This window comes from Teleopsis dalmanni, chromosome 1 (assembly GCF_002237135.1).
Source record: "Teleopsis dalmanni isolate 2A chromosome 1, ASM223713v2, whole genome shotgun sequence".
In the NCBI taxonomy this organism is placed as follows: Eukaryota; Metazoa; Arthropoda; class Insecta; order Diptera; family Diopsidae; genus Teleopsis; species Teleopsis dalmanni.
In genome coordinates this window covers 216,241,750-216,254,239 of record NC_051846.1, presented here as the reverse complement: position 1 = coordinate 216,254,239, position 12,490 = coordinate 216,241,750, and the positions used below count along the sequence as shown (strand labels likewise).

The 12,490-nt window shown below is 31.3% G+C and overlaps 3 protein-coding genes across 3 annotated transcripts in view; 1 reads left to right on the top strand and 2 right to left on the bottom strand.

Annotated features, from left to right (window-relative positions):
* LOC119672047 (mini-chromosome maintenance complex-binding protein-like) overlaps nt 1-12,490 on the bottom strand; it is a 37,268-nt gene that overhangs the window by 23,749 nt on the left and 1,029 nt on the right. The window lies entirely within an intron of this gene.
* Nucleotides 3,766-8,458, bottom strand: LOC119672039 (cohesin subunit SA-1-like). Its single transcript, XM_038082990.1, has 13 exons — nt 8,206-8,458; nt 7,828-8,140; nt 7,599-7,772; nt 7,333-7,537; nt 7,175-7,269; nt 6,990-7,120; nt 6,628-6,930; nt 5,737-6,572; nt 5,315-5,673; nt 5,088-5,247; nt 4,894-5,024; nt 3,948-4,488; nt 3,766-3,881 (listed from the first exon to the last, which is right to left on the bottom strand). The coding sequence occupies exons 1-13, from the start codon at nt 8,277-8,279 to the stop codon at nt 3,820-3,822; spliced, it is 3,384 nt and encodes a 1,127-aa protein (XP_037938918.1). The 5' UTR covers nt 8,280-8,458; the 3' UTR covers nt 3,766-3,819.
* Nucleotides 8,927-10,270, top strand: LOC119672041 (transcription factor Adf-1-like). The gene is made up of 4 exons (XM_038082992.1): nt 8,927-9,082; nt 9,154-9,304; nt 9,354-9,510; nt 9,586-10,270. The coding sequence occupies exons 1-4, from the start codon at nt 9,080-9,082 to the stop codon at nt 10,163-10,165; spliced, it is 891 nt and encodes a 296-aa protein (XP_037938920.1). The 5' UTR covers nt 8,927-9,079; the 3' UTR covers nt 10,166-10,270.

Sequence of the window (12,490 nt, the reverse complement as noted above, 5' to 3'; positions counted from 1 at the left end):
ACCTCCTAGAGGATGTAATACTGTTAATTTATTATTATATTATCTTATAACAATTGTGTACAGTACTTACGCCTTTCATTGAAATCGGAAATTGTAATAATTATATTATTAGCGATTTATAAAAAAAATGCTGTGTTGCTTACTGCCATCTTTTCTCCAAAACGTACTAGAATTGTAGTAGTTTGCTCCTAAAAGGCGCAAATTTTGAAATTTATTACTAAACAACACTGTTTTGCCTTAGTGCCGGGGCACAAATACGCCGGCTCTCATGCCGGAGTTTGAACGGCCATATTGTTTTTTCTCTCATTCTCAAATTTGAAATTTGCATTGAAAACAACAACAATTGTACTCATGCCGTGCCCGAGACACTCTGCATAACATGGCCCTTAGGGTTTAAATAGATTCATGATCAATTAGTTCATGATTTTCAAATCAAAGTTAAGAACAGAGATCTAGAAATTTACGTTCGCAATAGAACGTAAATTTCTCGAAAACTGTAGCCATCTATTAGTATTATAAACAAAAAGTGACATAAACTTTGACGTTTAAATGAATTAAATTTTTATAATTTTACTTTGGGCATTTCTGTCCCTCCTCGAAACGTCGACTAAGTTTGTTTTATCAAAGATTGCGTAATTTACGCAATGATCTTAACTCCCTCTCCAAGTATTACAATATGTGAAAATTAAACTCAACCCTTGAAAAATCTCGACAATTGTCTGATTGGTGTAAAACACAAGTGTTTCAGGGGTTATAAATCATCATAAACTTTATAAATGGAAGTTATTTTCACTTCTAAACACAATTCCATTCCATACGTTAGTCATGTTATCAAGCATGTCACTTTTCTACTCTTTGAGCTTAAAAATGCTCTGAATTGACACAATCTGCTAAACGTACAAATCAAACCTTTTGGTTTGGTCCGTATTCGAGTGTTTAAAAAGTGTGTGTTTCGAGACTATATTACTTACAAGCGCAGACCTAATGGCAAACATTTTTTCAACTTCGCTATCTATAAAAATTCTAACATCAAATAATTAGATGACATTTTGTTGTCCGTAGCGTAAAGATACTTTAAAAACTTATCATCCATCCATATGATGTTAAGTAATGTAAACAAATGTTATAGCTTCTTGCAGAGTGCCACACAGTAGTTTGTGTAAGTTGAGTGCCATGCCGTAAGTAACTTGTACCAATGTAAACGACAAAAGCTCAAAGTTACTTAAGTAACTTACTAAGTAAGCAGTGGAAACAAAGTATAAGGCTGAATTAATCTTCTGTATGTGACTTTTACCTTTAAATAATGAGAGTATTTTGTATAGTAACTTTTTATATATATTAATATCATTGTTACTATCGGCTCTATTAATTTAAGATAAATGAACGATTTATATTAATACTCCACATAATTCATTTATATAAAATGCTTTTAAATTTTTTCATAAAATAATTTGAAAAATCCATCATTTCCCAAAGTAGAATATTTTATAAATGGGAAGACTTGGCAACTTCCATAATAAATTTTTGTGCCATCTGACATTAAGTTTGTTTACACAAATTATTTGATTAAGTTTTGAAGGGTTTTTTCGCGGTTTTATAATGTCAACATTAATGGAACAACGGATTTGCGTTAAATTTTGTCTTACCAACGAAATTTGCTGTTCCGAAACCTACAAAATGTTAAAAAAAACCTACGGAGAATCATGTATGTCCAAAACGCGAACATATGAATGGTACAAATCATTTAAAGAGGGCCGTACCGTAGCCGAGGATCTACCTCGCTCTGGGCGTCCATCCACATCAACTAACGACGAAAATATAGAAAAAGCGAAGAAAATGGTGCTTCAAAATTGTCGTGTGAGTGAGAAAGAGATAGCTGCTGATCTTGGCATTTCCACCGGATCAGCACGTACCATTTTAACCGATGTTTTGGGCATGCGACGCGTTTCTACTCGATTTGTGCCAAAGCTGTTGACCTTCATGCAAAAGGAACAACGCAAAGCTATTGCAGAGGATATGATATTTCAATCTTCTGAAGACACGACATTCATTCAGCGAATAATAACGGGTGATAAGATGTGGGTGTATGAATATGATATTGATACAAATGAGCAATCAACGGATTGGTTGTTTGAAAGTGGGCCAATAAACAAGAAACCACGACAAAGTCGTACAAAAGTTAGGACAATGTTGATTGTATTCTTCGATTGTCATGGTATTGTTCACTCAGAGTTTCTTCCACAAGATCAGGCGTTTGATCAAATATATTACTTGTCTGTTTTACAACGTTTGAGAGAAAATGTTCGTCTTAAACGTCCAGATTTGTGGGAAGACAATTTATGGATTCTGCATCATGATAATTGGAAATCATATATTGTACGAAATTATTTAGCTAACCACTCAGTAAATATGATCGAACAAGCACCGTATTCTCCGGATTTGACACCAAGTGATTTTTTTCTATTTCCAAAACTTAAATTGCTGCTTCGTGGTAAGCGTTTTGAGACAGTGGATGCGGTGAAAGAGAATGCACTTAAGGAGTTAAATGCCATACCCAAATTGGCTTTTGAATACTGCTTTAAACAGTGGATTAAACGATACCATTTGTGTGTGTCTCAAGAGGGAGATTATTTTGAAGACAAAATAAATACTCTAGGATAATTAGCTATTTGAGTTTTACTTACAATTGCCCACTGATTTTAAAGAAACTATAAAGATGTATATAAAATATAATTATTCCCGATATTTGTAACTAATTTTATATACAGTCAGAATATATTCTAAAAGATAATACTGAATATAAATACTTAATTGTAAACAGCTAAGCAATAACTATGAAAAGTTATGGTCTTATATTTTTTAAACTCCAACAGCACCTTACTTTTTAATAAGCCACTGTTCAAAGTATAAAATTTAATTTATATTCATTAGCTCAAACTAAGCAATAGTTTCCTAGACTTAAATCTTTCCAGTAATTCCTTCCATCTCACAACTGATCCGCTTAACAAGAGAAAGTTAATGAGGTTCTAGTAGCGACCGGATATACGTCCCAAAGCCACTTGTTAATTTTGATGACTAATTGCAGTTCACCATTCCTAAAGCGATCTACAACAATAGCAGAAAGTTACAGCTATTACCACATCTACGCGTACAACTTTCAATCGCCACTCTTTTTAGTAACCATCTTTGAGTTGTGAATACAATTGATATTATTCTCACTTTAGCAATACTATTCTATAATCTATTTTTTTAAGAAGTCTGCATTTCTGCAGTTGGATATCGGTTTAACTCTGTTTTTATTACTTAAAATCACTTCTCCATATTTGAGGCCCTATGCTCCAATGGGAGATACAGGAACTAATGATGTTGATGATTATGTCAATAATGTTTTATAACGTTATCAACGCACTAACAATTTCAGTCTCTATATCTAGTGGTATAACCTAGCCTAGCGTTCGAACATGTTTACTCAACGTTTATTGGTTGCATCACAACGTTTATTCGTTGTATTAAAACGTTTACTCGTTGTATTACACCGTTTGCTCGTTTTATTACAGCGTTTATTCGTATTACAACGTTTACTCGTCGTATCACAACTTTTATTCGTTGTATCGCAACGTTTATTTGTTGTGCGTAGTTGCTTATCCAACCTTAACCATTGTGTTTTATACTTTCAAATCTTCCCTCGAATTGTTATAAATTTCCTGTGGCCAATATTAACATCTTTAATCTTAATGTCATGCTTTTAATACTTTTAAATTTTTTTTTTTTATAATTTTGTTTAATTTTACGTACATATTTATTTATATTAACATATTATTAAGCTCTGTAATCTGGATCATTATGTTCTTCTTCTTCATCCTCCTCGTCGTCATCATCATCTATATAATTATAATAAATTGATTTATGTATACTTTGAAAAGTGAATATCATAAATCTCTACTCACCATGATCTCGTCGTTTTTTAGTGTAAGCACGTTTTGTAGTTGCCGGTGCTTGATCTGTTTCACCATGTAATAATGCATTACGATACATAACCAATGGCTGCCATTCTTCAGCTCTGCTCGATGGCATACCAGGTGAAATTCGGCGTTCAAGAAAATTGTAAATCACTTTTCTATCTTGTTTCAAGAGTTTGTTGTTGAATTCGTTAAGAACTTCAAGAAACAGTAATCTAATTGGTGCCGCAACAGGGTCATCGGATACTTCTCCGACAGCAAAAAGTATACCGGCACGATGCACTGCAACTATGGCTTCACGATTTTTAATGGCATCAAAGCCAAATGTCAATGCAAAACGTTTAGCCAATTCCTTTAAATCCGCAAATTCATGAGAATTTCGCGAAACGCTATTATTTTCTGATTGTTGTTGTAAATCTTTGAAGATTGCAATTAAACTTAAAAGTAATGTAAGCGCAAAGTTAATTTTATTAATTTCTCTAGCTTTGCCCAAAGTTGCTTTAATGATGTCTCCATATTCATTATAACACTGCAAATGGAAAATAAAGATTTTTATTAATAATTCTGTTTTTGAAACGGGCTAACTGGTGAATTCTTAAATAATACATTTTTTTAAAAATTAGTTTCTCATACATTTTTTATTTAAACCAATATTTTGACCGTATACTATAGTCATCTTCAGGGTAATATTATGATGTTTTTATAATGTCATTTTATTATCATCTTAACTGAAGATAAAAACCATGAAGATGACTACAGAATATAGTTAAAACATTGGTGTAAATAAAATTATTTTTAAAATTTATTTTTTAAAAAAGTGTATTATTTAATAATTAACTTTTTTTTATAAAATAAGACACTTATAGGAAATCAGTCTTGAAACCATTATTTACATCAATTAAAATATTATTTATGTATACCAAAGATTTCTTACTTTAACATAATATTTGAATATACCAGCACCAGTTCTTGTTGGTATGATGTTGTATACGATAAGTTTACAGTATGAGGCAAGGAAATTGCGCTTTTTATGCAGTTCTTCGATACGCGTTTCATCTTGAACAACTATTAAATATTTTACAAAATTATATTATTTGTATTTAAAACAATTCCAAAACTATTACTAACCCTCTTGCTTTAACGAAAATACATAGTGTTGTACAAAATTATTTAAAATCAGTTGTTCATCTAATGTGGATTTATATTCTAATGTGCGAAGCGGTTCCATGTCATGCCGACATAACTGATCCGAAAATACAATTAGTAAATCACAAATCGATTGATAAGCCTAAAAATCAAATACCAACATAAGTAAAATAATTAATGATATAATATAAAAATTCTATGCTAGTTACAGCTTCTTGTATGGGTTCTGTAGGTCCATCACGTGTTAATTCGAAACACGCTGCCATATATTTATTCAAATGGGACTTTAACTCGGCGGTACTTTCTTCAAGATTGGATTTTTCACATTGATTTTCCAAGTAGTATAGACCCCAACTTATGGAATAGTAGCAAGCTTCTATGCAATACACAATTGCTTCACTAGGTATATGTACTTCTTCGCTATTCTTTGATTGAATTTCGTCCACATCTTGAAATAGTGAGTCAAACAAACTCCAAGGGTTTAAGTTGTGTGATGAAAATAATATAGATACAACTTTCAATGATATAATCACATTGTGAATTTCATCTTCATTTGGTGTGTCCGTAGCTTTAGAAATATATAAAGTTTATTAATATCAAACAGTTATTTTTTTTTATAAATAATACAAACCTGCAATAATCGTACGCCAATCGTCAATGGAATCTTTATATTTATTAACGGTTGTATCAATAATATTTGAACGCGCTACATCACAACGCGTATACGTAGCACTACCCTCTGTACATAAATATTCAAGTGTTTTAGAGCATGCTTCGAGTACCTCACGATCTGTATGCACTGACATTATGTAACTTATTTTGTCTAATAATGCTTGTAAGTTAGCCTCCTGTCGATTTGTAGTGTAAATATCTAATTCGAAATATTGTGGAACAGCAAGTAAATTTGTCAATTTCTCACTGTCTGCTTGATATTTTTCTAATAGAGGTGGCAATGTTATAATAAAATGTTCAGTTAATTTAGTTTTTTCATCCTGTATTGCTTTTAGTTCTTTTGAATTCAGTGTGACTTTACGATTGCTTGCACGCCCAACCGGTGCCTCACCAGTTGCTGATTGTTTAACACTACTGACCATTATTTCTATTAATGTAGACTCCTGTTTGTTATCTAAAACTTCTTCATTAATGCCAGGTTCCTCTAACAATAAGTCCGTCATACATTCCCAATCTTTGACCATCGGATTGCTGTCTATAAATGAATCAACCAAATAAGCACCGTGTTCATGCAGTTCAGATTCAATAAAGAACTGTACTAAATCGCGTACTAACGGTGTATTGGGTAATCGTAATTTTCCGCGTCTGGTTTTCGACTCTTCCATATCAGCAGTTAAATGAAATAGACGTACATTAAGAAATTCTGCAGCAGCTTGTGCAACGCCCCGGTGAGAAGAATACACCAGTTCGTAAACAATTTCACAATCTTTATCTGCCAGTATGTCAGGATGTATTCTAAAATATATATAATAAAAATATGAATAATTTAAATAGTTTATTCACCACCTACTTTAGTATGCTTATAACAAGTTTGACTGCATGTACAGCAACTTCAAACTCCTTGTCCAGTGTCATCGCAACAATACGATCTTTAAACTTTGAGGTGAACAACTCCAATTTGCCTTTTAACTCAATTTTATCATAAAGCGGTAATAACGCCTGTAAGCAACGTAACCGCACTTCGCCGACTTTGTCATGAAGAGTCCAACCAATGTATTTAAGATAAGAGTCATCTAAAAAGTTTTGTGGATAGTTTTCCATCCAAACCCCAATTTCCGCCATACAAATTGCACGTATGTCAGGCAACGTATCTCTAGTTTAAAGTGAAACAGTATAAGTTAAATGTCAATATGATGCAGATAATGAAATTACCTATAACGGTGCACAAAGACGGATTTAAACATGTATGTTAACATATTCTTTATTTCATCCATATTTTCTTCCAATTCAGCACGCTTTGCCATTAAGGACTCTAAACGGTCTGAAGCACGACGATCACGTGACTGAAATATAGTTTATTATAATTTTCATGTGTAAATAAAATTGCATTGCATTACCTTTACTCTCTCCGCCTCGTACTGCTTAGCCGCATTGTCAAAATTATTAGAAACTAAAAGTGCCACATCCACTAGGGCCGTCATCAACTTCATGGCTATATTAAAAATATTTTCATTGATTTGGTTTTATTGTAATAAAATTATTAGTAACAACAAACCTGCTAATGTTGCTGTGTGACGAAAGGCTCGCACTTGAGAGTCCGACAACCCAGTTAAAAGTGATATAACATTATCCATTAAAAATTGATCATATATTATGGAGTATTGGCACTGTTTTACAAGCGTTTGCACAAAATCACAAAAATTCATTTTGAACTTTTTCCATTGCAGACCCGACATTATTAAAGGATATTCACCACTTTCCTATATAACACAAGAACTTATCAGATTTTATAACATTTATATGTAGGTATGCAAGCACAACCTCATCAAACTCTTCAGTCATTTTACGTATGACAGCAGTGTGCTCCATTGGATGTTGCATGTCAGATGATATTTTTCCTTTGCAACCACTAGCGTTGATGAAAAACTGCATTAGCGAAATAAGAGCCGAATCTCTATTCTGTTTATATTGTTCTATCCAATCGTCAACAATGCTCTAAAAATGAGTTCAGTCAATAAAAATATTTCTACATATCACACAGTACACTTACGGCTATTGCTGCCTTGGAATGGCGGACTATAAAATATAAACTATTTTCATCTGTGGTAACATCGCGTTCAATATCAATTCGCTCCTGTTCCTTTTCAGCGTGTTCTTTTCGTGGCCGCTCAGCACGCTCACGTTTTTCGCCTGGTGGCTTACGTTGTGTTGGCTGTTTTCTTTTACGCACCACTGGTGCATAGAAATCATCCTCGTCATCATCAATAATAGGTGGTTTATCGCGAACGCCACCTCTTGCACGTAAACGTGTCATACGTTTTGTTGGACTATCTCCATCAGAAATGCTTTCATTCAATTGGTCTCTTATATGAAAAGAAAATATTTTTGTTGTTATTGATTCCCGCCCAAAGTAATCTAGTATATTTACCCTTGTAGTCCTTCTTCATATTCCGGCGGTGGATCATCCATACGTATACGTTTACCACCACGCCGCGCCATCATTATAGTTTTATAATTTTCTATTTATTATATAAATTTATTTATTTCTATTTAAAACAAAAATTACTTTCATGTTCTGCGTTGCGTTCTACAGTTTGTTTTTGTACTAAACTTATTACTTTTAGTACAAACATGGTTGCATTCGTAATATTAAATTATGAAATCTATATTCAGTGCGTACTAAAATTGACAATGAAGTTGAAATAATAAAATTTATTATTATTATCTTTTTGGTTGAAATAAAATGTTTTTATATTAATACGACTAAAAAGTAAATGTTGCGAGCTATGTAGTATGCAACGAATGCACATATTAAAACAATTTTCGGTTTTTATTTGCGTTTCGTGCGTTGAATATGTTGCCAGACTAAAATAAATTTTTATCAAAACGTTTTATTTTAAAATATTCTATCAATATGTCATATTGATAGTTTTTTATAATTATAATAAAATTATTTTGATTATAAATATTTTTTTTTAATATAAAGTGTTATATAATAATGAGAACTAAATAAAATATATATGTGAATAAAAATTAATAATCTTTGTTATATATATTTAGCTTGGCAGTGCTATAATATTCATATTAAAATTGTAAACAATTATTAATTTGCAAAACGCAAAAACGCAACATTATAATTTAGTTTTTGTTTGAAATATTCAACGTATAAACGCAAAAACGTTATTTATGCTTTGCTTATGTTGGAACATCGAATTATATTGAAATTAAAAACATAAATTCAAAACATTTTGTAAATCAAAACATTAAATTTGTGCAGAACTAAGTAAAAGAGAATAAATCCAATGGTAAATATATTTATTAAAGATATAAGCATTAAAACTATTTATAGTAAAAAAATGTCTTACTCTTTTTGCAGAAAGAAAACAGTTATTTAATAAGCGATGAAAGTTTAATAAATGAAATAGAAAAGCATACGGTGCTATATGAAAAATGTACAACTATATTAAAAAAGAAGAAACTACGGGATGAGGCATGGGTGACTGTAGCAAACGCAATGGACATTCCTAGTAAGATAATAATGTAATATTAAAGAAAAATAATTGAATTCGTTTTCAGAGGAAGCTTGTCAGATTAGATGGCGTGTAATTCGGGATCGTTATGTGCGCGAGAAGCAAAAGATTGAATCGCAGCAACGTAACGGTATTCGATCAACACAAAACTGGGAGTATATGCCACATTTGCAATTTTTATCCGGACATATAAGACACAGAAAGTAGGGAAAAATACATTTCAAAAACAACTGTTATAAATGCATATGAATAAATATATATATATTTTTTTGTTCTAGCACACGATTTAAAATGGCAAACACGTCTTTGCAATCTCCAACGTTTTTAACTCAGTCATATGAATTTAAATCATCACCGCATACTGAAGATGATAACTCAAATTCTGATAAAAATCAAGTTGAAGCATTCAAATTGAATAGACATTCTCCACAATTATCCAGCTTAGACGATGACAATTCCATACCAGATAAAAATCAAGTACAAGTATTTAGATACAATAGTAGTACTTTTCCATCACCTTCCAGCCCAAATGAGCAAACCACATCATATGCCTTTGACAGAACTACCCCATCACCATCCACCATAAATGAGCCAACGTCATTTGCCTTCATTAGTAACACTCCAGCATCATCCACATCATATAGTCAGGAGAAAAAGACAGTAGCTTGTGATGATATCAAGGAATTGATGACTTCACTGAAAACAATAACAGACAAACTACAAGTAAAAAGTGAACATCAAGCATTTTTTGATATAGAGGCCTCATTACTTAACAAGATGCCCGTTGCTAAGCAAAATGAAGTAAAGGTTAAAATTCTTCAAATGCTGGAAAAAAACGCTAGACCATTTTCTAGTTAAATAATAAATGCATATAACATAAATCAAAGTATTCCTAATCAAAATATTAAAAACAATTAATTTATGTTTGACATTATAATTAATTTATTTAAAAGTAATTCAGTTCTTAACAAAGTGTTATAAAGCATTTATCAATTTACGTACATCAAATATTAGTTAAGTACTAGAAATATAATTAATTCATATATAACATTGTGATAAAAATTGTGTTAATAAAATGTAGTATTTAAATTTTTAATTGTAATTATTTTTATAAAATATGACTGCAATTTAAAATTTTAATGGCAAAGGAAAGTTTCGTTAATACTTTTAAAAAAAGTCAAACTTTAAAGCTATTATTATAAATATAATCTATCAATGTAATACCGCAGTTGATTCTTGTTGAAAGAATTACTAAATACTATGTATTTCTGGGGGTTCTCGTCGCTATTAGTATAGGACTTCTCGACTAAGTTTCAGTTTATTCATGTGTCTGTATAATTGCATTGGCAATATAAAGTATCTGTTATTTTCAAAAAGTTATGTATGAAATACATCACACCTATATTTTCTGTAAATACAGAACGCAAGTTAATATTAGAAGATAGAGATAATCCATATCATTTTGTCCGTCGTGCTCTCCGTAAACTTTTGCTTCAAATTGTTGTGTACAAACCCGGTATAAGATTGGAAAAAAAATAGTTTAATAATAAAACTTTTTAAATTAGTTTTAAAAATATTTTATTGTTACCAATATTTGGACAATAGACTATATAATAATCTTAAGGGTACTACAGATGAGTATTAGTTTTAATAGAAAAACAGCATCTTCCACAAAATGAGTTTAAAACTTTATACTTATATTTCTCAAATTAAAATCTTAAGGCAAGCTGAGTTCACTTTGAAACTCATAGAAATGAAACTTATAGAAATTAGGAAATTGAGCTTAAAGCGACATATGCTCTGGTAAGAGTGAACAAGTTGTAATTTTTGTAATACTTATATCGCAGAAAACATAAACGGAAAACAAATCCATGAGTTAGGAAGTGATTGAAGATATTTTGAAGATATTTATAGAGAGAACAGAATGCGTGTTTCATATAGTGAAGGAATGAGGAAGTTGATGGGTTATAATTGAAACTAGACTGAGTCGAACGAAGAATCCTTGCTACTTTGGAATGAACAAATAGTTGTTATTGTATTTGTAGCCCGCTGGGACTTGCTTATGAAGTCCCTTTTGGAGGTGTCGAACAGCATTTTGTCGACGATAACGACAAGTGGCTCCGGGTCATACTTCCGGTCGTACTTGGAACAAATAATCGATTTCCGTTAATAATCAAATTTTGTCAATGATGAACACATACCTATATGCATTACAGTAAATGATCTGGAATTTATGGAATTAGGCAGATCATACACTATTGTTATAATTATTACTATTGAAAAGAAGGGATAAGGCACTGCGACCTACCTATAAGATCTACTGTGCCCCTTAGTCGGATTAGAGTATTTCTCCAAATTCGATTTTTTTAATGAAAGATAGTATAGAACCTATCTTTCCTAGTCTTGTTTCCTTATCGTCCATAAAATATCCTCCTAGGTGTTTCTTCTACTTGTGCATCAGTGCCGGGCACTCCCCAAGCACATGGTATGTAGTTTCGTTCTCTTCTCTACATTATTAGCAGTCTGAGTTGGATTGAATTACTAACTTCGTTAGGTGATATTTCAATCTACAGTAACCGGTCAATAATCCCGCAATCATACAATATAATACTATGTAATTATTATCCGCAACTCTATTTTATTTCAATGTTTTATTTATAATATTACTTTGTATACTATACTACTATTATATATAATACTATATTATACTTTATTATACTTTAATTTCCATACGCTAAGTGAATGGAACTATTATATTGTAATAAGCATTAGTTTTGTTTTGCAATGATTGCATATATTTTACTACAGATGTATTTAGTTGAATAGAATAGATTTCTCAAATTATCCTTTATTAAAATCCATGTCAACTTATAAATATTATACCAAGAACTCCATAAATATCACGATCTTTGTATATATAACAGACCCAAAATCCTTCATGTTGATTTATATTTAATTAAATACAAATTGTATGAAATAAATTTATATAAATAAATTCTCTATATAAATTCTAAATAATTGTAATTATGAAATAAATTTATATAAATAAATTCCATATCTCCCTCCCATAATTTTTTAGTAACCTCAACGATCTGTCAAAATCTGACATGAATGAAAAAAATAAAACTAAGAAATACGCATAAACGCATATACGCGGGCATTTTCACGCAAGTTTAAAATACA